Consider the following 25,689-nt stretch of genomic DNA (forward strand, 5'->3'; position numbering starts at 1 on the left):
TTTATCAAACATGGTGTAAAGTGAAACTGGCTCAGTTGCCCCTAGCAACCAATCCAGTTTTACTTTACACCATGTTTGATAAATTTCCCCCCGAGTCCATATTTAGTTGCTTCTCAGTCACTGGTCCTCTGCCCTGAGGCTGTATATTGTTTCAACAAAATGGAAATATACTAAATGCCAAGCAAAGTATGTTGGTCACATGACTTAGATGCGACTTGTGGCCGCGCAGTCCTAGCGACATTTTGGTTTCCATGCGACTAAACATAACGTTAGTTACATATCCAACTAGTAGAGCGCCCCCTGCCGGGTACAGAGCGCGGGTGGTGCCTCGCACATACAGGCCAGGTATCTGGTTATAGTCTCAATCTTACATATGATATTATCCCCCATTACTGCCCCAGACTCCCCCACTGGTGTACACACGCGCCGTACACTATGTATCAGCACACTACACACTGCACGCAGCAGGACGATAGAGTAGGCGGAAGTGGTGGATAGAGCGGAGCGCAGTAGTTCCGGGTCAGGGGTCGCCCATGCTTCCATGTGGAGTGCAGCGCTGTGACACCCGGAGCACACACTGATCGTATAGAGGTAAATGGCTGTATACGGGGTGTACGGGGGATACGGGTTAACTCCTTGTGCTCCGGGCTGGCAGGAGTCTGCTGATGGAGACATTGTATGATGTGCTGGATAATTAACACTGTATCAGATGTAACTATCCTGAAGTAGCAGATCCTGCAGCTGTAGTGACCTCAGAGTCCTGGGGATCTATAACCTCTTCTAAATCGGGATCCAGTGACAGCACATCATAACTTCTTAATAGTCTGTAATAAGGTGGAGATCAAACTTAGATACCAGTGTGCCCCTGGATCACAAGTCACATATGTCCCTGAGGAGTCCGCCATGTGCCCCCCCCAGGAGTCCGCCACGTGCCCCCCCCCCAGGAGTCCGCCGCGTGCCCCCCCCAGGAGTCCGCCACGTGCCCCCCCCCCAGGAGTCCGCCGCGTGCCCCCCCCCCTCAGGAGTCCGCCGCGTGCCCCCCCCCTCAGGAGTCCGCCGCGTGCCCCCCCCCCTCAGGAGTCCGCCGCGTGCCCCCCCCCCTCAGGAGTCCGCAGCGTGCCCTCCCCTCAGGAGTCCGCAGCGTGCCCCCCCCCCCAGGGGTCCGCAGCGTGCCCCCCCCGTCAGGAGTCCACCGCGTGCCCCCCCTTAGGAGTCCGCCGCGTGCCCCCCCCCCCAGGGGTCCGCAGCGTTCCCCCTGCCCGTCAGGAGCCCGCCGCGTGCCCCCCCCTCAGGAGTCCGCTGCGTGACCCCCCCCCCCTCAGGAGTCCGCAGCGTGCCCCCCCCCCCAGGGGTCCGCAGCGTGCCCCCCCCCCGTCAGGAGTCAGCCGCGTGCCCCCCCTCAGGAGTCCGCTGCGTGACCCCCCCCCCCCCCCTCAGGAGTCCGCCGCTAATGAATCTTTCTGTTCAGCTTATAAACTACACTATTACATCTATGTCTTTGTTTTTCTATTCTTGCAGCAGACACAGCGAGCAGCAGACATGACGTCTTTAGCCCATCAGCTGAAGCGGCTGGCACTGCCACAAACTGACCCCAGCCTGCTCACCCGGCACCATGTTGCTTCGCTTCTCTTCGATCCTGCGGAAGCTGCAAATATTGACAGGGATACATTTTACGCTTTGGGTAAGTAACAGGATAACAGACGTTTGACTAAGTGAAGTTCTGGCTTAGGGTCCTATTAGGAGAAGAGATTTTTAATGATTAATAACTAAGAATAAACAATCGCAAATGAGATTGTTTATCGTTAACCTGAAATCGTTCACCATATTACACAGATCGATAGTCGTTAGTTACGATTGTTATTATGATCATTTACTCCTTCTGATCCCAGCAAAACAATGAACAATGTGCGATTACACTATACGGAACTTGAGGGAACGAATGTGGAATTACAGCGAACGATTATGCGGCACTATCAGCAGGTTCTTCCCATAGCCACTGCTTTCACCCCTCTCGGCCCCCGCATTGTTTCTAAAACCACTAAATGCTCTTATGCAAATTACCTGCATAGGAGCATTTAGGGTGTTGCTCAGGGCCAGAGAGCATCGCCGTGCTCCTCCCACCCCGCCCAATATGCATATTCATAACTGCATAGTGGGCTGTATACACGGCGGCTGTGCAGGGAAGCAGGCCCGGGCACCGGACTGGAAGCCGGACCTTCCGCCCCCCCGGGGCACCCCTCCACCCGCAGATGGAGCACTACAGGACCCCTTCACCTGCTCCAGGCACCGCCACGTCCTCCTCCACTGCTGCCATCAGCCGCTTCTTGTGGGATCTCGGGGCGTCAGTCCCCTCCTGGCTTGTCTGGGTTCTGGGGCCCACCCCCACTGCGGCTTCTGACAGTCGCTGCTTCCGGAGTTGTCGTTCCCTCCTTGTTTCCAGCCATGTATTCTGCCAGGGGGCGGGGCCGGGGGCTGATCTTCTGTTCGGGCTTACAACTCTGGGAGCAGCGACTGTCAGAAGCCCCAGTAGGGGCGGGCCCTAAGTGCACAGAACCCGGAGAAGTCAGAGGGCACGGCGAGCACATGACTGACGCCCCGAGGTCCCACAAGCAGTGGCTGATGGCAGCAGTGGAGGAGGAGGCGACGGCGCCCAGAGGGGGGTTCTGTGCATCTGCGGGGGAGGGGTGCCCCAGGGGCGGGAGGTCCGGCTTCCAATCCGGTGCGCGGTCCTGCTTCCCCGTGCAGCCATCCTGTATACAGCCCACTATGCAGTTATGAATATGCATAGTGGGCAGGGGCGGGCTGGGCTGGGCCGGGCGCAGCAATGCTCTCTGGCCCTGAGCAACGCCCTAAATGCTCTTATGCTAGTAATTTGGGGTGAAAGTAGTGGCTATGTATTACATACACAGCTACTACGGCATATCAGCAGGTTCTCTGGAAAGAACCTGCTGATAGTGCCGCTTTAACAATGATTTTCAGGTTCAGACCTAAATCAACGATCAACAACACACGAACAATTTTTCAATTGTTGCCAGCAATTACACAGAACGATTATCGTTTAAATTTGAACGATATAACGATTTTTTGCACAATTATCGTCCCGTGTAATAGGGCCCTTAGACTCTGTAACTGTTATTCCAGAGAGATAGTTCCTCTAAATTCTGTTCCTCATGGCTTCCTCATCTGTCAGAAATAGAACTGTTCAGTGAATCAGTGACTGGAGGAGCATCCCGCCTAGTCACTGACTGGCTTAGCGGCGAGTCCATCAGCCGGGTTATGACATGTACACCCCGGAGATCCCGGAGCCCAGCGGGGGTCCAAAGGCCGGTACTGCCACTCACCGCAGGCATGGGGAGAGGTAAGTTTTCAGATTCCCCCTGCCAGCTGCCAAAATCCCTAGACTTTTCCTTTTAATAATTGGGAACATTGTCATCATCGGGACTGTGGGAAATTCTAACTGTAGATAGATGTTGGTTTAACAGCTATCTCTCCTGATCTCCCTGTACACTTGCACACTTGGCTTGGATGAATGTGCCTGTGTTCTCAGTGGGGAGAGGGGAGAAAGGGGCTGCTAGACAGCTCTTGTTGTGGCTTATCTACCAGAGAACAAAAGGTTCTGGTATGCTAAAATCTAACATGCCTGACTGTTCTCTCCTACAACACCTGCTACACTTGCGTGGAAAACACCTTTAAGTAAAGCTGGTTGTATATATTATATTAAAGCCAGCTGAGCACTGTGTGTCTCCCAACTATGGGGACACAGCACTGAGACACCGACTGACAAAAACTTTTCACATGTCTGTGTCCAATTTTTTTTTAATTTAGGGGAACCCTACAAATTATTATTCTATTTAATTAAATTATTTAGGATGCACTGGACTTGAGGAGCTCATGGGGATTGATGCTTCCTTTGCCGTTTTTGAGGAGACGCTGTTCAGTGAGACATCTAAAAGCATGGAGCGCAGTGTGCAAAGCAAAGCCGTGAACCAACAGCTGGATGAGAATATATCCTTGTTTCTTACACATCTGTCCCCTTACTTCATGCTCAAGCCAGCTCAGAAGTGTATGGAGTGGCTTATTCACAGGTACCGTAACCAATATCAGGAGATTAAAGGGGAAGTAATAGCCAGTTAGACTTATCTGACCTGCTGTTATATTCCTATGAGCATGGAGTGCTGAGGATGAGGGTAGTTTTATTTTCTTGTTCCTCGGCACCATGCTCGATAAATTTGTAGTTTATTCCTCATGCAAATAGGATTGTTTGGCGCATTGGTGGCAGGGCTACCACCTTCAGTGCACCGAGATACCAAAATTTAGTGTAAATTTGCCAAAAACATTGCAGAGGATCAGAGTAAGGAAACTACCTTCATCCTCTCCGCCCCGTGTGCCATAGGGATATAATAGCAGGTTATAGAAGTGTCTAATGTGCTGTTAATTTCCCTTTAGGGCAGGTATATCCCCCCTAAACATCCACAGGATGTGCCATAATGTCTGTACACATACCATCTCTGGGAGATTAGGCTCTTATGTTGTATATTCCATTGAATCTCAAGATATTTAAACGCAGAAAATGCTCTTTACTTGAGTCTAGTAGCAAATAGATCTCCTTACCTGCCTGCAGTAACAGATTCTTTAGGTTTGTCAATCCGCCCCAGTATACAATAATATACTATGAATTTGCTGTTCCCTTATATTTTATGTTTAGTAATATGATGTTTGTATTATGTAGGTTTCATATTCATCTCTACAATCAAGACAGTCTGATAGGCTGCGTCCTGCCATATCATGAAACTAAAATATTCGTCCGGGTTATTCAGCTCCTAAAGATTGATGACCCTACTCACAAGTGGAACTGGCTGCATCCAATACAGGTATCTATTATATTGGTGGTACTTTCTGTTTGAGCAGATTTTTAAAGGCTCGTCCTAACCTACATGTTCCCATTCTTACCGTATGTTCACACTGAGTAAATCAGGCGGAATTCTGTGGCAGAACTCTCCACCACTCAATCACGCCTGCCTCAGTGTGCCATAGCCTGTCAAGGGGAGAGCTGGTGAGCGGTGGAGAGTTCTGCCACGGAATTCCGCCTGATTTACTCAGTGTGAACAATACCCTATGTCTGGACAGAAGCTTACAGTAGTACGTAGCTATTTTGTTCACCATGTCAGTCAGCTTGTATGCCTATTTGTTCGTTTTCTCGTCACACTTCTCTTTATGTCTGTCAGTCTTGTTTTAGTTAAATCTTCGGTCTTAATTTTTTTATTAAAAGTGATATAATTTTTTGTCCGCTGTTTGCTGTATTGACGGTGCATAGTGTGACTGAGCTGTTAAGGAACATTTTCAAGAACAAGAAGGGGATGTTCCCAACTAGATTATTGAGATTGGCAGTGCCCTCTGTGTATATAAAGGAGCGGACTGTCTGTTCTCCATGAGAGCGCCATTAATCTCAGCTGTAAAATCTGTATTCTGTGCTAAGAGTATATAAGAAAGAGAAGTCAGGGCTGGGGGTGACTGATGAAATAATGGCTGGCATGTGACCTGCAGAGAAACTCTTGGCAGACATTTCTCTTTAGTGTAAATTCAAATAGATTTGGTGACCTCTTGACTTAAAGGCATCACTGTCACATAAAGGGGTACCCTGGCGATTTTTTTTCTCTTTCAAATCAACTGGTGTCAGTAACTTACATTTTTCAAATGTCTTGGACAAATTATATGAAGTGTTTATCTATATAATATGTATAGTAAATGTATTGCTGCTATGTCGTAATGTATTTGTTATTTTATACAGACACCGGGGGTCCCTCTTGCCAGAAGCACCTTAATCGTACATTGTTACAAGGATATGGACTTTATGGAGTTTATTTGCGGTTTGGTCACAAAATCTGTGAAGGTTTGTTTTTTATGTACATTATATAGTTATATAAATATATTTATGTAGATAGATAAAGGTGTCATTTAATTCCTACTTGAATGGGTAATATTTCTGTGGTTTTCTTTTATTAGGCCTTTTCAGAGGACTCGGAAAGCAAGGCCAAGCTGAGGGTCTTAATATCGTTTTACGTCTCCACCATAGTGGCTGCTTTGGAGGCTGCTGACAGGATCACTGAGACATTTGTTGCTAAGCTCCTTCCCTATGTACAGAAGGTACGATCAGTCTGTGTCATAGTCTTCTATAGTACTGTACCTGGAGGCCTTAGGCTTCTAGAGGGGCAAAGCTCTAATTTAAATTACTTAATTCTATCCAGACTGAAGAGCTTTACCAGACTCTGTGCAGCTATGCATTGCCTGGCTGCATAATTATCTGAACTGTTGATATGTATTACCACATTTCTTCACACATCTTCTGTATCAGTTGTGTACAGGAGCAGGTGTCTTTCTCCAGTTATTACAGCTGCTTTAGGTTAGAAGCTTTGCTATGTTTTGGGACAATGGAAAGTTTAGTGACTACAGACTACAGATCTCATAATGTTATTTACTGAGGCTTTACTAGTCAATTCATGGATATGCCATGGCCTCACCAGACCACAAATAAGGCTGGGCTGGACCAAGTACAACCAGGAAGGTATTATCCCCAGCATTGTCAACTAGATATCACTTTACAGGATGCATAATATAACCTAGAACCATGATCGCAAACCTATGACACGCATGTCAGCACTGATACGAGTAGCCATAGTCTGTGACAGAAAAGTATGTGGCCACATGCAAGCTCTAGAATAGCCCTGCAGCCTTACAGTGCGGCCTGACCCCACCACGTATTCCCTGCCCCACATACTGCCCGGACGCAGCTACTGTGAGGTCACCCGGCACAGTAGCTGTGTGCGGCCAGCCGCAGTGGCGCTGCACTCCCAATATGCTTCCCCAGCAGTGTCAACTACCCACAACAGCAGTGCAGCACATAATACCTCCCATCCCTCCCCCTCTGGAAGTGGAATTCTTCCCCAAATCGCCCTTCTTTGCTGGCAGCAACACTTTCTCCATCTATCAAGATACCTCTACTCATTTTAAGTCTGCAACGTCCGCCGTAATAGATGTACCCACTGGGTGCACCTCCTGTGCCCTCCTGGTCATGTGACACTATGAAATGAATGGATAAGTGTGTAATGCAGTAGCTACAGCGACATTAGGAAATTCAGTGTACCCCTATGAGCTCTTTCTATCTCGCTGTAGGGAGACTGTGTATAATCCAATACTATTGCTGGAGATGGGACATTGCTCCTGGGATTTATTATTACTGCCAGATTTAGAGTTGGGAGATATTTTTTCCCCTAACATGAAGTATTTGGCTACTATTCAGTAGGGTTATTGCCTGATCATCATAGGAGAATTATAGGTTGGGCTCATTTTGCAGTGCACATAACAGGTGTAAAACATGTAAGAACATCCTCAGCATTCATGTTATTTTATGTTTACCTACACAGTATTGATGATTTTTGTTTATTGATGCATTACTTACTTTAGGGGTTGAAGTCTTCTCTGGTGGATTACAAAGCTGCCACATACATGATAGTCTGCCAGCTTGCTGTAAAAACAGTCATGGAAGCGAGATTGGTGAAAGCCCTGGCATTACAGCTCAGCCGCAACCTGCTGAAAACCCCATCTCTCATCCGGGAAGGAGTGGGAGCCGTAATAATCCTTCTACAGAGTCAGCAATCAAAAGATGTGGGAAGGAAGTGAGTACCTCAAAGTACACAGGCTATATGCAGCTTTATCTAGATCTACCAAACTACTTTACTATAGTGACTAATGATATAAGGATCATCCATATTGGGTCTATTATGAGTAAGCGAGGCATGTTTTTCATTGTTCTCTTTATATTGACTTCCATTTTACTCTCTTCTTTTTCTCCAGACCATTTTTACATCTCTGTAAAGTCCCTGAATTAGGCATCATACTTCAAAAAATCTCAAGCACCCACGACATAAGCGCGCTGTTAGAATACTTCCTCACCAATCTCGTCCGTGCCATTGTCCCCTCACCTTCAGGTATGTATATTGTAGGAGTTACTCAGTCCACACCAGACGAGGACCCGTGACTCACAAGGTTCCTGGATGCTTATTTATTTAGTTGGTTTTCAGTGAAGCATGAATGAATAGATACAGAGAGTGCATGTTTCGGCTAATAAACCTTCATCTGCTCCTCCTATGTATCTATTGCATTCAAGCTTCACTGAATGAATAAAAAGCATCCACAAACGGTGAGTGCCGGGTCTGTCTATACTCCTATTTGGACTTCTCTACCTCGTGCACCACAGCTCCACAGAGTACCAACGCTTTCCTATACACATCAGACAAATGGCTGTTCCCAATTTAAAATTATAATATTAATTTCAGTAAATGAATAATATTGAGTGCATTATCTTAACTCCTTCCCGCACGAGGACGTAACTCGGCTATTAGCGGGCACGGTCCGATCGCCGTGCCCGCTAATTAAGTCTTCAGATGCAGCTGTCAAAGTTGACAACTGCATCTGAATACTTACTGCAGCCTCATCCCTGGTGTCTAGTGGGGAGATCGCCCCCGTGACGTTGTCACGGAGGAGCGATCTCCGCGTCTACCGATAGAAAGAACAAATCATGGCGCAAAAACATGACACCTCACACAGCCCCATAGACCAAAGGATAAAAGCGCTATAAACATGGGAATAGAGCGATTTTAAGGAACATATATTTGTTAACACTCTTTTGAATTTTTTACAAGCCATCGCATAAAATAAGTTATACATGTTACATATCATTGTAATCGTAACAACTTGAGGAACATATATAACATATCAGTTTTTCAATAGGACACACGGCGTAAAAACGAAGCCCCTCCAAAGAAAAAAAATTGCATTGTTTTTTTTTACAATTTCACCGCGCATATAATTTGTTCCTGGTTTCGCAGCATATTTTATGCAAAAATCCAGCCCGTCATTGTAAATTACAATTAGTGACGCAAAAAATAAGGGCTCATGTGGGTCTGTAGGTGTAAAAATGCAACTGCTTTGGCCTTTTAAGCACAAGGAGGAAAAAACGAAAAAGCAAAAACGAAAATTAGCCTGGTCCTTAAGGGGTTAAGATGTAGCCATGCCTGGTTACTTATTTGATAGATGTGTATAATAGGTGGTTATCTTAAAGTAAACCTGTCACCTGGAAATTGAGTGCCAAAGTGCAGACAATGTTTGGGAACGTGCACACTATGGAACCAAGACAGATTACCTGCCGTGGATTCCGCAGCTTGCCCCTGCGGAATCTGTCTGACTGTAGAATGGAGTCTATGGCACAGGCGGAGATGCGCACGGGGGCGAGCTGCGGAATCCACGGCCGGTTATCCACCCTGATCCCGTAGTGTGCACATTCCCTTACATCGCTCTTGGGGAAAGGATACACATATTACCTTTAGTTTAGCTGTCTGTGACTGCAGTGTGGTAACAAAAATGCTGTTTTAGGCTGCAGGGAAGTGTCAAAGAGGAATGGCCCAGGCTTTCAAAACTCTCAACGGTCACAGACAGCTAAATGAAAGGTGACATGTGTATCCTTTCCCTAAGAACTATGTAGCCTTGTCAGTACTTTAATAGTGCATTTCCAGATAACAGGTTCACTTTAAGGCCAAAACAAAGCAGAAGTGATAAAAGGAGCATTTGGGAGTATATTAAACTTTGTATCATTGTTTCACAATCAATTATTTATACAAAACCCCACCAAGTCTGATTCTTTTTTTAGAAGATGCACCAGCACATATACTGGTAGGTTTTCATACTTGCTGATCAGTGCCACCAAGCTTATTTCTGAGGTGCCATTTGTCTGCAGATCCGCTGCCCTGTTCTGTAGTTATGGCCGTTTTTGTGAGATGCAGATGATCATGTTTAGAGCATAGTGCCCTCAGTGCACAGAATGCTCCTTCCATTGCTGACGCACCTCACGTGAATGGAATGAAGTGCAACATCAGTGGGAGGAGAAGTTAGTGCACTGGGGTGCTAGGCCCGCCTCCAGTGCAGCAAACATGTTATATCTACATATAACGAAAACTGGCCGTAACTACAGAGCGGGGCATTGGATGTCCATACAAACGGCACTGCTGAAATCATTGTGGTGGTGCTGATCGGTGAGTATGGAAAACTTCTATCAGTATATGGTACTTTCGTTTAAAAAGCAGTCTGTAGAAAGATAAAAAACTTCACTATTTATGCAGATCTGGATAGTTTTACTATTTAGAAATTGGGTAAACTTGGTCCAACAACTCATTGTCTGTATACCAATCCTTTCATTGCTAATCTGGAAGAAGTTCTTTATGGCAGTGCACAGAGGGGAGATTGTTTGTTTTACTTTTTTCCAGTCTTTGCCGATGTTTGCTTACATTTAGATGCTTGTATATTTTCATCATTTTATAGCCACTTTTTCTTATGTTTGCTTTTTTTTTCTGTAGAAAACAGTGAAGATGATTTAAGTCCTGGCACGTGTAAAAGTAATCTGGAAGCAATTCTTCTCAACATACCACTGCAGAAAGACTTGGATAAGTTATTAGCTCGGTAATGAGGCCTTTTTTCTTTGGTGTTATTTTAAAACATAAGCATGTTAACCGTTTCACTGCCAAATTTCACACCTGTGATACAAATAAAATCTAAGCTATAAAATAAAAAAGTGTCCATATTATAGCCCTAGGGCACACTGAAAATGCCAATGTTCACCTTACAATGAGCGCCTTCATGCAGCTTTGCAGTAAAACATACTAAATTAGTGTGTAAACTTGAGTGTAGCGTAGACAGTCTTTGTTGTGCATCAGAATGATTTTAAGTAGAGATGAGCGAACCTCGAGCATGCTCGAGTCCATCCAAACCCGATCGTTCGGCATTTGATTAGCGGGGGCTGCTAAAGTTGGATAAAGCTCTAAGGTTGTCTGTAAAACATGGATACAGCCAATGACTATATCCATGTTTTCCACATAGCCTTAGAGCTTTATCCAACTTCAGCAGCCACTGCTAATCAAATGCCGAACGATCGGGTTCGGATTGACTCGAGCATGCTCGAGGTTCGCTCATCTCTGATGCATTGTTTGGTGCACAGTGCCGCACCATGGGGAAAGAAGTTCCAATAGTGTCTAAAATGCATAATTGTGGAAAAATCCTGTGCACCAATTTTTGCACAGAATTCTGGGCCAATGTTTTATAAGAATGCATAAAAAAATAACATTTACGCGGCACAAAAACATGTTTGATATCCCTTCTCAAAGTTTAAGGTGTGCAAAGTTTGTGTGTAATCTGAATCGGTGTGACTGAAAACCCATGCATGCCAGATAAAAGGAGTAAGAACATGATATGCACAAGATAGTCTTCTAACCACAGCAGGAGTTTAAAACCATGATATATTTAAAGCCTAGGTGTCATTAAAAAAAACAACAACAACACATGTCAAAAGTTTTGATCGGTCAGGATCTGAGTGTGCAGGCCGTGACCGATCTGAAGTCCCTGTGCCGCATGTTCTTTCCTGACTTTGTGTTGTTTGACCTGAATGGCCCCATATTGTAAGTCTAAGGACAGATACTCTTTAATACATCTTACTGAAAATGTAAAAGAGGTTGTCCCCTTTGGGCAAGCTATCCTTCATAGAAGAAGATAGCATGGTTGCTGCTGTTTAAGGTACTCCGTATTTGTATTATGTTAGCCCCTGTTTTTTTAGTTATTTTTTTTCCCACCAAACACTCAGCCTACACTCAGCAAGGCCCCTGTTATATTGATCAATGGGCATCCCTATCAGAAGGATTGCACTACTGTTGAACTAAAAAAAGCTTCCCTCTTGTCCCTCTGATTTCTCTGCAGCGCTCTTCTGGAGGAATTCCTCGCTTACGGAGAAGAACATGAAGCCGATGCTGATAAGATGTCAGAACTGAGCCAGTGTTTTCTCCCATTCATTCGGCTGTTGGAAAACAAGTATGTAGGCCTAGTTGTGTGTTTCAGATTGCACTAGTGTTATTGGTATAACACAATATCATTGGTCACATCTATTCTATTACTACAGAGTCATCTTTTTTTGGATTTATTACATATTTAATACGTCTTGTCTGTGCCTGTAGGTATCCAGAAGCTTTGGATTTTGTGCTGGAAAGACAATTGAAGGATGTTAAAGATCAAAAGAAACAAGACTTGTTTCATCAGTTCATTGCTCTCTCTACCAGTGGAGGAAAACATGAGGTATGACCATAGGATTAGATGTGGCTGTCATTGCAATCCTATGTGGCAGTCCACCCATGATGTTTGTAGAATCCACCTGATTATTAGAGAGATTTTAGGAGCCCACAGTAATTTCCACACTTTTGCAGTTATTGGCAGACTGTGATACATCGCTGCTGCTTAGCCTGAATCACCCTCAGGCCGCGGTACGACTCCTCGCTTTACTGCATCTGAAGGACATCATTGAGGAGTCCAAGGTGAGTTGTGGCTTTTTCTCTTTTTGTGTCTGTGACATCGTAACTAATGACACAACTTCTACAAACAGAAATGGACTGCAGCAAAGAAAAGAGTTTTTGCATATGGGATATTGGTCACATATGCTATTGAAAGAGCATGAGTTGAAAAGTTAGTGATCATTAAAGTCCACTGGACCATATACAATTTTGAAGGAATTTTCCAGTTCCAGTGATTTTTATTTATTTTTGTTTTTGTTTTTATTTATTTTTATCTTGTTCATCGTATTAGAGTAGTCCTCTAATATACTCTGTACTCTTGGTTTTTAATATCTCTGCTTACTTATATTTAATTGGAATTTTCATTGTTTAAAAATCTATCCCAGAGTTGCCGAATTTTCTGCAATTTATGAATTTTTTTCATTTATTTGATTAGCGTTGTTTGTATAACTCCTTTTCTCGTGCGTCTTTATTGGGGGACACAGATACCATGGGGTATAGGCTGCTGCCACTAGGAGGCGCTGACACTAAGAGAAACAAAGGAAGTGACTCCTCCTGAGCAGGATATACCCGCCCACAGGCACTGAGGTAAACCAGTTTAGCTTAGTGTCAGTATGAGGCAGACACAGGTCTGGGTTCTCCAGACCAGTTTCTTCCTTTATGTTTAGTTAGTTAGATTTTCTTTTTCCTTCTAGGTCCTATGGATTCTTGGGCACGGTGGGTTATCTAAAACTCACCCTGATCCCCCCACTATGCAACCAGGGAACAGACCATAAATGTAAATGGGCTGTGACCCCTCGGTCGCCTCCGGCCGGTAACGTGACACCAGGGCCCCAGATCAGTCTGACTATCTGGTCGCCTTTCTGCGGACTCTGTATCCGCACAGCCCCTTCCCGCCTCGCCCCCCAAAGCTTGGCGCGTAAGGTGAGGCACCCACCGGCTGAAGACGACTGGGTGAGTATGGGCTCCTAGGTGAGTATATTCCCCCTGCCCTCCCTCCCAGGCCGCCATTTTATTCTCACCCGGGGTCTCCCCTCAGTAGCAGGCCAGCCCTCTCCACCATTTTATTTTTATTAGTGTCTCTCTGTGTGCCATGGGTTGCACTGTGAGGGATGTCCCTCCCCTGACTGGGTGCTGCGCAGGCCGCAGCTTCCCGCACTTTTCCCTTCATGTGGCTCTAGAGACCATACTAAAGGATGCTCTGCCCCTTTTCCCTAAGCCCCGCCCCTTACCGGGTGCCGCGACATCCTGCCCCTTTTTTCCTCTATGGTGGCTCTCCAGAGTACTCACTGGGCTGACTCCGCCCCCTCCCGGTATGCCCCGCCCCCTTTTGGGCGCTGAGCGGCCCGCTTCATTCCTTTTTTATTATGTTTGGCTCTCACTGGAGCCTGCGCTGGGGAGGCCCCGCCTCCTCCGGTAGGCCCCGCCCCTTGCGGGTGCCGCGCCGGAGAATTGCGCCCTTTTTACAAGCTGTGGAGCCTGCACTGAAATGCTCCGCCCCCTCCCGGTAGGCCCCGCCCCTTTTCGGGAACCAGGCGGACCGCAACATCACACCTTAGCCTTACTTGTGGCTCTATGTGGAGCCTTCACTGTATGATGCCCCGCCCCCTCCCGGTAGGCCCCGCCCCTTTTCGGGTGCCGCACGGACCGCGGCATCCCCCCTTATGGCTCTCTCTGGAGCCTGCACTGAGGGATGCTGCTCTCCCCCTGCCACGTGTGTGTGTGTGTGTGTGTGTGTGGTCTCCTGATGGAGCTACCACACACACTGCTCTCTTATTCCCAGAAGCTTGGGACAATTGATGCATCTCTCCTGCCACCTACTGGTGGAAGTGATAATTACACCATTACATACAGGAAAATGGCTTGCATCAGGTTTTATTATGTCCTAGGTTCCTTGCACTGTTCCAGCAACCCTTAGGCAGCAGATCCAGCATTTTTGGTGCTGGTTGACCCCTCCTGTGTCAGATTTTATATATATACAATTACATTAATACATATATACAACCACATGCACACAGACACATTCCCCTTGACGCCTTAGACCTCTATGCGCCATGAAACATTTTCCAGTCTCTCCTGTCATGGTTGTATTTGCCTTTTTTCTGTTCTACCTCAGAGTAAGTCCCTGCCGCCTGTGGTCGCCTACTTGGCTGGGCGTCTGCTTTTTTCCCCACATCTAGCCTACTAGTTCTGTTGGACTCAATGTTACATCAGGTCGCTGGCTTCCAGGAAGGTCACAACCCACTCTGCAGTGCAGCACGTTGCTCCAGGGACTAGACCCGCTTTCCTTTGCCGCGGACCTGTCAGGGTTTTCTCTCATGCATTCAGCATCATCCCTTGCTCTCTTCCTAGTTGATGGTTGTGTTGGTGCTATTCTGTACCTTCTCACCAAGCTCCTTGTCTAGCGTTTATCTTTCCCACCCCATGGACTGCTTTTGGACGTCCCATGGTATCTGTGTCCCCCAATAAAGACGCACGAGAAAAGAGGATTTTTTACTCACCGTAAAATCTCTTTCTCGTAGTCTTCATTGGGGGACACAGCACCCACCCATTTTCTTTTGGGTTTTTCCTCGGTATGGTAGTTTTCTCCGTTTTGGTGTTATTCCTACTTTACCTGTTCTTGACTTCTCCTACTGCTCTGGCACAAACTGGTTTACCTCAGTGCCTGTGGGCGGGTATATCCTGCTCAGGAGGAGTCACTTCCTTTGTTTCTCTTAGTGTCAGCGCCTCCTAGTGGCAGCAGCCTATACCCATGGTATCTGTGTCCCCCAATGAAGACTACGAGAAAGAGATTTTACGGTGAGTAAAAAATCCTCTTTTAATGTGTCATTGTACTTTTAAGCCTGTATTTATGTACTTGATCTAAGCATAGTCTCTTTCTTATCTTACACTACCAGGCTGGGTTTGATGAGTCTTTTATTAAAGAAGCGATCTTAGCTCGTCTCTTGGATGACAACATTGAGGTGGTTTTGTCTGCCCTGCAGTCATTTAAGGTCGGTTGTTTTTAATATGTCTTTCTCATATATCTACTCATATATCTAGATTTCCATAGCAATAACCAATATCTCTTTCCCTAAACCAATGGATCTTATTTTTTACAGATTCCTTTTTTTGTCTTTTCCTTTCAATATGTACATTTCTTATATTTCTAACATCATTGCTCCAGAGAGCATAATAATATATAATAATAATTTAAGTTCAGCCTTGAGTGTTTTAACCCCTTCGTGACCAGTGGTCATTGATGCATGGATGTCCAGGTCACATTGAAGCAGTGTGTTCCTCCTCGCCTTCTAAAATCCATAACACTTTTTTTTTTGGGGGGGGGGAGGCTGGTGGGGGCTTAGTTTTTTGCACTATGATCTCTAGTTTTTATTGGTATCATATTGGTGTAAAAGAAACTTTTTTTTTTATTTACGCTGTTCACCGTGCAGGAACAATATTATTATATTTTACCGGACCAGACAATTCTACGCGGTACAATATCAAATATGTTTATCGGGGTCCTGATCAAACATTAAAAGGAACCTCACCTCTTACTGACTCTAAATGCCACGATCGCTATAGATTCCAGCGTGTAAGGGGTTGATGACAGACAGCTGTGTGATTGCTGCTGCCTGTCATTATGCTCGGCTCCTGGCACAGTAATGCGGATGGGGCTGCTCACACTGATGCAGCCCCACACACATTAAAACCCATTGACAGCAGAAACGTGTATATATAATCCTACTGCACCGAGCATACATAGCCGCATGACACATTAAAAATTTTGGTCACGCAGAGTGTGGGTCTTCAGACCCCAACCAATCACTAGAACAAGCTGGCGGAAGCATGCAGTTGAGCATTTCTCTTTCCTTTCCTCTTTTCGTGTGTACAAGATTTCATAGTTTTTATAGTTTTCTTATTGACGTGTGCATTGTGGTCATTCTAACAATCTTGTTATTTTCAGCTCTACCTCAGCCACTTTACTACAGAGGAAATGGTGTCTGTTTTACTCTCCCTGTTTGATCGAGCAGATCTATCACAGGCTGAATGGTAAGCAGTTTTATTCACTGCACGCCTCCCATCCCTGGGCTACTTCTGTCTTTTAGTTTTAAAGGGGTTGTCCAGCGAAAATCTTTTTTTTTTTTTTTTTTTCAAATCAGAAAGTTATATAGATTTGTAATTTACTTCTATTAAGAAAATCTCAAGTCTTATTGTGAATAGCTGCTGTATGTCCTGCAGGAAATGTTTTATTTTCAGTCTGACACAGTGGTCTCTGCTGACATCTCTGGCCGAGACAGGATATCAGTTTCGGTTTTCTATGAATCCCCATAGAAAACCTCTCCTGCTCTGAACAGTTCCTGTCAGAGATGTCAGCAGAGAGCCATGTGTCAGACTGAAAATAAAACAACATTTCCTGCAGGACATACAGCAGCTAATAAGTATGAGAAGACCTGAGATTTTGTAATAGAAGTAAATTACAAATCTATATAACTTTTTGACACCAGTTAATTTGAAAGAAAAATATTTTTGCTGGACAACCCCTTTAAAAGGATTATCCAGTGCTACAAAAACATGGCCACTTTCTTCCAGAGAAAACACGACTCTTTTCTCCAGTTCAGGTGCGGTTTGCAATTGAGCTCCATTCACTTCAATGGAACTGAGCAGCAAAACCCTACCCAAGCTGGAGACAAGAATGGGGCTTTCTCTGGAAGTATGTGGCCATGTTTTTGTAACGCTGCATAACCCCTTTAATATGTCTATAATATGTGTTACACCTATATATAATATGTTTTTCTCTCCATGGAATAATGCAAATGGGCTGTAAATTGCAATAACCACATTTCAGGCTCTAGGAGGCCTGAAATATCCCTGTCATTTTTAAAATATTTGACATATCCTAGAGTGATAACCAATAAAGTAAGGCTCCAACAGCACCTGGGGATGATGTTTGTGCAGCCCTTGCTAAATGATTATTAAGCCAAGTAAGTCGGTAAGTAAGTCGGTAAGCGAGTGCTGATCTCGCAGATCGGCACTTGCTTACAGGAGGCATCGGGCCATCTTATACAACCCTTAATCCAAGTCTGCCTCTCAGTTTGGACAGATGGTTGCACGCTGGAGAGTCCACAATCCCTGTGTTGAGACAGGAATAACTTTAAGGCCTGGTTCACACTACGTATATTTCAGTCAGTATTGTGGTCCTCATATTGCAACCAAAACCAGGAGTGGATTAAAAACACAGAAAGGATCTGTTCACACAATGTTGAAATTGAGTGGATGGCCGCCATATAACAGTAAATAACAGCCATTATTTCAACATAACAGCCGTTGTTTTAAAATAACAGCAAATATTTGCCATTAAATGGCGGCCATCCACTCAATTTCAACATTGTGTGAACAGAGCCTTTCTGTGTATTTAATCCACTCCTGGTTTTGGTTGCAATATGAGGACCACAATACTGACTGAAATATACGTAGTGTGAACCCAGCCTTAAAATGGTAGACTTCTAAAGGATATATCGTATACTCAGAAATGGTGCTGGGCGGTATACCGCAAAAATACCGATACCGTCACTGGCGTCGGTTAACCGACCTCAACTCGGCCAGGCCAGGTATCTGCGGTATTTCCCCCACCCACCCGGCGGCCGCATGCTCTGGTGCAGGGAGAGAGGGGTGCCGGGTGGAAAGGTGGGGGTTGGACAGCTGATCCTCCGATTCACCTCCCGATCCTAGCCAGGAAGAACATATACTGGTGCAGGGCAAGGGATGGAAGATCTTGCTGCTGGGGCTGAAGAGGAAGGCTGGAGATAGGACAGGCTGCATACAGACGGCAGCGTTCCCTCCAGTGTGTGCTCAGCGCTGCTGCTGCCGGGCGGCTCACTTCTCCTAGCTTCTCTGGAAGCTGCACAGTGAGCCCTGACCTCCCCCTCCTCTGCTGCACATACAGTTGGGGTCAGACATGGGTCGGCACATCCTGGCTTCACTGGCCACCACACTCTGTCCCGCACAGGAGTCCCGTTATGTTTAGTCAGTGCTGGAAGCAGCCATGTGTGACGCTCTGCCCAAGACACAGATATGTGCTACAGCACTGAGTAACAGTGGCAGAGGATTCCTGTGCGGAAGAGAGTGCGATGCCCGATGGAGGAAGGATGTGCTGACCTATACCTGACCCCTGCAGCCACTGAGTGACTGGGGGTAGATATTAGAAAGAGATAGATGTCTGTCTATCTATCTATCTATCTATCTATCATCCAACTATCTATCTTTCTATTACCTATTATCTATCTTTCTTGTGCCTGTCATTGGGGGACACAGCACCAGTGGGTATAGGCTACTGCCACTAGGAGGCGACACTAGACAGAAGAAGAAGCGACGCCTATCTGCATGTTCCCATCGCAGCCAGTCATCAACGTTTCCTACGTTTCGCCGTCGGTTCTGGACATTACCAGTTCGTTGCCCTGCCCTTCGGGCTCGCCACAGCGCCTCAGGTCTTTACCAAGATCCTTGCACCTTTGATGGCTCTGCTTCGGTCAAAGTGGGTGGCTGTCCTGCCATACCTGGACGACCTCTTGGTAAAGGGCCGCTCCAAGCAGGACACTTTGTCCAGCCTCCAGATCACACTCGATCTCTTGTCCAATTTCGGTTGGGTGATCAATTACCAAAAATCTTCCCTACTTCCCTCCCGCTCTATGGAGTTTCTCGGGATGCTATTCAACACCGAGACGGCCTGCGTCCTCCTTTCTCCCAACAAAGTTGCCTCCCTGCGCTCGGGAGTCTCTCTGCTCCGCTCGGGCGCCCCCTGTTCGATTCGCCTTTGCATGCGAGTCCTGGGCAAGATGGTCTCCTCTTTCGAGGCGATCCCCTTCGCGCCCTCTGCAGCAAGCGATTCTGTCTCAGTGGGACAGGTCCCCTCTGTCTCTCCACAAGAAGATCCTCCTGTCCCCTGCTGTTCGCAGGGAGCTTCTTTGGTGGTTGACGTCTCCGGTGGTCCTCCTCGGCCGCTTGTTCCTCCCCCTCAATTGGCTGGTCGTCTCTACGGACGGATGCCAGCCTGTCCGGGTGGGGGGCTGTCTTCGGGAGCCACACAGCTCAGGGCTCTTGGTCGCCGATGGAGGCTCGGCTTCACATCAATATCCTGGAACTCCGGGCCATCTTTCTCGCCCTGTCTCAGTGGACCGATCTCCTGAGGGGTTACCCGGTCCGTGTTCAGATTGACAACGTCACCGCCGTTGCTTATCTGAACCGTCAAGGTGGCACCAGGAGCCGCTCTGTCATGACCGAGGCCGCTCGCATTCTCAATTGGGCAGAGCGGTTTGTTCCAGCCCTCTCGGCAGTCCACATTCCCGGGGTGGACAATTGGGCGGCGGACTACCTCAGCTGCGAAAGACTGGATCAGGGCGAATGGGCTCTACATCCCGAGGTGTTTCTTCAAATCTGCCGGCGGTGGGGATTCCCAGATGTGGATCTCTTCGCCCCCAGGCTGAACCACAAACTCCCCATCTATGTGACTCGAGCCCGGGATCCTTGCGCGTTTCGCTATCGACGCCTTGGTGACCCCATGGGTGCAGTTCTCCCTGGTTTACGCCTTTCCTCCTCTGCCCATTCTCCCACGAGTCCTGAAGCGCATCAAGGCACTCGGCGTTCCCGCCATTCTTGTCGCTCCAGACTGGCCGCGCCGGTCCTGGTACGCCAACGTAGTGCACCTCCTGGCCGACGCCCCCTGGTGCCTTCCCCTGCGGGCCGACCTCCTTCACAAGGGCCAATATTCCACCCCAATTTACCTCAGCTGAGTTTAACGGCGTGGCTGTTGAAGCCGCGGTATTGAGGTTTTGTGGGTTCTCAGAACCAGTCATCCAAACCATGCTTAAGGCCCGTAAGCCTCAGTCAGCTCGGATCTACCATCGCGTGTGGAAGGCCTTCTTTTCTTGGTGCGAACAGAATAATTTTCACCCCTTGGTTTGTTCCACGCCCAAGATTCTTTCCTTTTTACATTCCGGGCTGGATAAAGGCCTCAGTCATTCCACCTTGCGTTCGCAGATTTCCGCCCTGTCTGTTCTTTTTCAGCGGGCTCTCGCTTTCCGCCCCCAGGTGAAGACCTTTCTTCAGGGGGTGGTCCATTTGGCCCCTCCTTTTCGTCAGCCTTTAGAGCCCTGGGACCTTAATTTAGTCCTCGAGGTTCTACAAGGTCCTCCCTTTGAGCCTCTTCGGGAGGTGTCTCTTTGTTTACTTTCTTGGAAAGTCGCCTTCCTGGTGGCGATTACCTCCATCCGTAGGGTGTCTGAACTGGCAGCGCTTTCTTGTTCACAAGGACAAGGTGGTGCTTCGTCCTCTTCCTTCCTTCCTGCCGAAGGTCGTGTCTGTATTCCACCTTAATGAGGACATCATTCTCCCCTCTTTTTGCCTTGCGCCCTCCCATCCTAGGGAACGGTCCCTGCATTGTTTGGACCTTGTCCGGGCCTTACGGATCTACTTGTCCGTCACTGCTTCCTTCCGCCGCTCGGATTCTTTGTTCGTGGTTCCGTCGGGTCCGCGCAAGGGGCTGGCGGCTTCCAAGACCACCATTGGCCGTTGGATCAGGGCAGCCATCGCAGAGGCCTACCGCGTTCGTGGCAGGGCTCCTCCTTTTCGGGTCACCGCTCATTCTACTCGGGCTGTGGGGGCCTCATGGGCGGTTCGCCATCAGGCCTCAGTGTCCCAGGTCTGCAAGGCCGCCACTTGGTCTTCAGTTCACACTTTTTCAAAGTTTTATCAGGTCCATATCCTGGCTTCCTCTGACGCCAGTCTGGGCCGCAAGGTTCTGCAGGCCGCCGTGCGTTAGGCAGGCCGCATGAGGATTGTAATCTCCTTTCTCCACCCTCTGGGACTGCTTTTGTACGTCCCACTGGTGCTGTGTCCCCCAACGACAGGCACAAGAAAAGAGGATTTTTTTGTACTCACCGTAAAATCCCTTTCTTGTGGCTTCATTGGGGGACATAGCTCCCACCCTGTTTGAGGTTGTGCTCCCGGGGCTTGTTCTGTTCTTGGGGTTTTCGTTCCCGGGACCAGCCTGTTTTTTTGCCTGTTTTTGTTACTACTTTCTACTGCTTGTGACTAAACTGAGTTAGCCTGGTGCCTGTAGGAGGGGTATAGCCTGCCAGGCGGAGTCACTTCTTCTTCTGTCTAGTGTCGCCTCCTAGTGGCAGTAGCCTATACCCACTGGTGCTGTGTCCCCCAATGAAGCCACAAGAAAGGGATTTTACGGTGAGTACAAAAAATCCTCTTATTATCTCTTATCTATCTATCATCTATCTCCTATCTATCTATCTATCTATCTAGAACACTAATCGAACTGTGGGTGCCAGCAGTCGAATGCCAGACCTTAAACCAAATCGGCTTTAAAAATACTCTGCAGCACTCTGATGGTAATACAAACATGGATTTATTCTATATAACAATATGCAGCAAACTTCACAGGTAATATACAATGTTTCGGCGTCTCCTACGCCATTTTCAAGTGGCACTTTAAAATGGCGTAGGAGACGCCAAAATGCTGTGTATTACTTGTGAAGTTTGCTGCATATTGTTATATGGAATAAATTCACTTTTGTATTACCATTGGAAAATGGGGTTTTTCAAAAGGGGTGTGGCTATTAAAAGGGGCGTGTCATAATTATCGTTCAATTTATCGTTACCGCGGCTACATGTTTGATAAACCGTGTTATTGATTTAGGCCATTATCGCCCAGCCCTACTCAGAAATTCTGGCTTTATTTATATCATCTTTACCGGGCAATGTAATAAATGCCTAAATTTCTGATTATACTACGCATTATGTAGGAGTCTACCATTTTTTTATGTACTAGAGTCATGTCAAAAGTTTTGGTTGGTCGGGGTCTAAGGGCCCTATTCCACCGGACGATTATCGTTCAGATTATCGTTTAATCGTTCAAATCTAAACGATAATCGTTCGGTTGAAATGCAGTTAACGATTAACGACCGAACGAGAAATCGTTGATCGCTTTGTAAGACCTGAACCTATTTTTATCGTTGCTCGTTCGCAAAACGTTCACAAATCGTTCGCATTGAATAAGACGTTGTCCGGTCGTTCGCAATAGATACGAACACAATAGCGAAGAAATACCGAAGAAAAACGATCGCAATTATGATCATAAGTAACGATTATCGTTCCATGGAAATGAGTGAACGTTTTCAGGTCTTTCGCAATAGCGGTCGTTTGAGTTAATCGTTAACTATTATGCAAACGATAATCGTCTGGTGAAATAGGGCCCTAAGTGTTCAGACCCTTATTGATTGTAAGTAAGGGGCTGGGAGAAGTGTGCAACTGAGTGCTTCAACCTCCGGATTGGTGCAGTCTCAGCCTTTCTTTAGGAGATGGTCTAGATAGACTTACAGTGGACACATAGACATTTAAATTACTTATGTTGTGGCTTAAAGGAGAAGTTCGGCCAAGACATGTAATATGTGTATTATTGTCCAAGAAAAATTATACAAATTCTTAATATACACTAATTATGGGAAATGCACGGATAGTGCTTTATTCCTGCATTTAATACAGCTTGAAGTCTTCTATTCCTAGCAAAAAAATGGTGACGTGACGACCCACTGTCTAATATACAGAGGTGCGGGCAGAGGTGACAGTAATACCTTTTAACAATTTTCTCTTACAGGTTCAAAGCCATTGAAGAATCTACAGAACTGATAGTCCAAGAAAATTCCATCAAAGAGCACCCTGAGCTTTGTAACAGGATAACAATGGCTGTGATACCACACATGGTTTTTACAAACAACCAGGCTGACTCTGCTGAGAGCTCTGTAGCGGTGTTTCTGGGTAGAAGTGGGGTTTGTCACCTGCATCCATTGCTAAAAGGCTGGCCAAAAGGTATTCCATGCAGAATCTGACGGTGTCATGCAACTATACAATACTTATGCATCTCCCAACCTTTGACTCTCCAGCTGTTGGAAATGTACAACTCCTATTAGAGGGGTTATCCAGTGCTACAAAAACATGGCCACTTTCTTCAACCACCACTATAACCTCCAGTTCAGAGTTACAAAACCCCATCCAAACTAGAGACCAGTGGTGCTGCCTCTGGAAGAAAGTGACCATGTTTTTGTAGCGCTGGATAACCCCTTTAAGCCTTTGGCTGCCAGAGCATGATGAGAGTTGTGGATTTGCAATAGCTGAAAGGCATAGCTTTGGGAACACTTTGTTGTTACATAATAAATTGTAACGTTTGTAGACGATGGAGTTTAGTAAAGGTGATGCATCCTGTATGTTTAATGGCTACTTTCTTCCAGAGACAGCCCCACTATTGTTTCCAGCTTGGCGGATTTTGCTGCTCAGTTCCATTGAAGTGAATGTAGCTTAATTGCAAACAGCACCTGAACTGGAGACAAGAGTTGTGTTGTCTCTGAAAGAAAATGGCCATGTTTTTGTAGCACTGGATAACCCCTTTAAGTCTGACCTTTTATTAACACAGCTTTTTTTTTCTCTGTTATTTACAGCACTTAATATGAGCTTAGAGAAGGCTCAGCCTGGAAACTGTGCCATGGTGGTAAATTCCAACTTCTCTCAGCTGTTATCAACAAACATGGCTGCCATGGACTCCACTGAAGTGTCACACATGGTGTGTAACAAGTTCTTCTTTGCTGTTTCTTTGTTGGGGGCTTTTTGTTGCTTGGGATGGTTCCTTAAAAACTTCCCAGGACCTAGGCTGGGTTCACACTGCTTTTTTTTTTTTTCAATCCGTTTTATGCAAAAAAAAAAAAAAAAAGATACATTTAATTTGTGTGCATCTGTTTTGAGATGACTTTCCATTGATTTCAGTTATGATAAAAACGGATCAAAAGACTGATCAAAATGCATCTGTTTTTTATAAGGTACACAAAAACGTGGTCGACAATGTTTGTTTGTGTATGCTAAAAAAAAATTTTTCTTTGATACTTTTTTTTTTTTTATAATGAAAGTCAATGGAAAACGGATCAAAATGTTTTCTCAGCCGCTTTTTGCATAAACCGCATAAAAAAAAAATGGACTGCAAAAACGCAGTGAACCCAGCAATTCTTTGCAACTAATAAGGAAGCATTATTATACAAATATCTATGAGTTGCTCCTAAACAAGCTGTTATTGGAGGGCCCCCATATAAATTGTTTCTTTATGACAATTTTAGCAAAATGCAGCTGAGTGTGCAGACATCATGTTATAGAGCGGGGGCAACTGAGCATTTATTTGTGTACAACGCTTATTAAGTAGTCATGTGGGCAATTCTGCTCACTGGCAGCCTTCTGTGTTTAAGTGTGTATATAGAGAGTGTCAAATACTGTGTAGGACTGCCCACTTGACTTTTTGTCTCTGCTCCGCATGCTCCAAATACCTCTGTCTAGGGTCCCCCCTTCTTTTTTTTTTTTTAATACAGATTCAGTTTTCAAAACAATTAATGTGTTGTTTTTTTTCCAGGTTGAAGCATTGCTACAACTAGCAGACAAGGACACCAACTTGATGAGACAGAAGGTGTCTTTCCATGTTCTCAGCCATGCTCTGGTGGCAGGATGTGCTAGCTTCCAGGACCCAGAGCTGCAGGTCTCCATGAGGATCTTTCAGCTGCTTGATAAAAAACTAAGGAATCTGCTGACACTAGTACAGGTAAGTTACCTGCTAATGTTTGATGGACATCTTATAGAAAACATGTTCTTTCGTTTTGCCAAAACCATGAGTCATTGGACCCATCCCCAGTGGCTTCTTCCTGCCATACTGGCCTTGGCTGTAGCTATTCCCTTGTACCCAAACGGGTAGAGATCTATGAATTAAGGCCAAAGAGGTGGTAAACCACCAGGGACCACCCCAATGACTTTTTGGTACAGGCAGAATGATGTGCCGTAAGTTACTGGAAATGACCGTATCACTTTAGGGAGTAGTAATAAAATTAGTTGAATCTATTGAGGTATGGTTGGCAGCCCTGTGACACTGACATGTTATATGATATGTCGATGAATGTGTTGCCACAGGATACAGGAGATAAGTGGCTGCTGGATAAATCAAGTGGGGAGCAGCTTCATAGGATTGTGCTGGCTGAGTATATTACAAAGCTGAATTCTGGAGAAAGTGCCGACATGGAGGAGACTGTTTTGCTTTCGCTTAGATTAAAGAACTTCCTGAACAACCTAAAGTGTCCAGAATCTTTCCCTAAAGGTGAGTGAGACCTACATTTTTTCTAAAGATGAGCCCAGCGTGAGCATGTCCGCTTGGCATTTGAATACCGGTGGCTGAAGTAGCTGGGTGCAGCCCTAGGGAGTCAGGTAAAACATGGATGCAGCCATAGGCCAGAGGCGA

At 46.0% G+C, this 25,689-nt stretch overlaps 1 protein-coding gene across 1 annotated transcript in view; it reads left to right on the forward strand.

The window, feature by feature from the left end:
* Nucleotides 1-494: 494 nt before the first annotated feature.
* Nucleotides 495-25,689, forward strand: part of HEATR1 (HEAT repeat containing 1) — a 51,459-nt gene continuing 26,264 nt past the window's right edge. The window contains exons 1-18 of the mRNA XM_069954365.1: nt 495-591; nt 1,519-1,681; nt 3,869-4,085; nt 4,730-4,871; nt 5,789-5,890; nt 6,004-6,144; nt 7,462-7,673; nt 7,852-7,985; nt 10,407-10,509; nt 11,797-11,907; nt 12,051-12,168; nt 12,297-12,404; nt 15,278-15,373; nt 16,327-16,412; nt 23,026-23,237; nt 23,864-23,985; nt 24,817-25,002; nt 25,365-25,548. Coding sequence (XP_069810466.1) covers nt 1,540-1,681; nt 3,869-4,085; nt 4,730-4,871; nt 5,789-5,890; nt 6,004-6,144; nt 7,462-7,673; nt 7,852-7,985; nt 10,407-10,509; nt 11,797-11,907; nt 12,051-12,168; nt 12,297-12,404; nt 15,278-15,373; nt 16,327-16,412; nt 23,026-23,237; nt 23,864-23,985; nt 24,817-25,002; nt 25,365-25,548 — 2,416 coding nt within the window. The 5' untranslated portion in view covers nt 495-591; nt 1,519-1,539. The remainder of the gene's footprint in view (nt 592-1,518; nt 1,682-3,868; nt 4,086-4,729; nt 4,872-5,788; nt 5,891-6,003; nt 6,145-7,461; nt 7,674-7,851; nt 7,986-10,406; nt 10,510-11,796; nt 11,908-12,050; nt 12,169-12,296; nt 12,405-15,277; nt 15,374-16,326; nt 16,413-23,025; nt 23,238-23,863; nt 23,986-24,816; nt 25,003-25,364; nt 25,549-25,689) is intronic.

This window comes from Dendropsophus ebraccatus, chromosome 15, assembly GCF_027789765.1.
Source record: "Dendropsophus ebraccatus isolate aDenEbr1 chromosome 15, aDenEbr1.pat, whole genome shotgun sequence".
In the NCBI taxonomy this organism is placed as follows: Eukaryota; Metazoa; Chordata; class Amphibia; order Anura; family Hylidae; genus Dendropsophus; species Dendropsophus ebraccatus.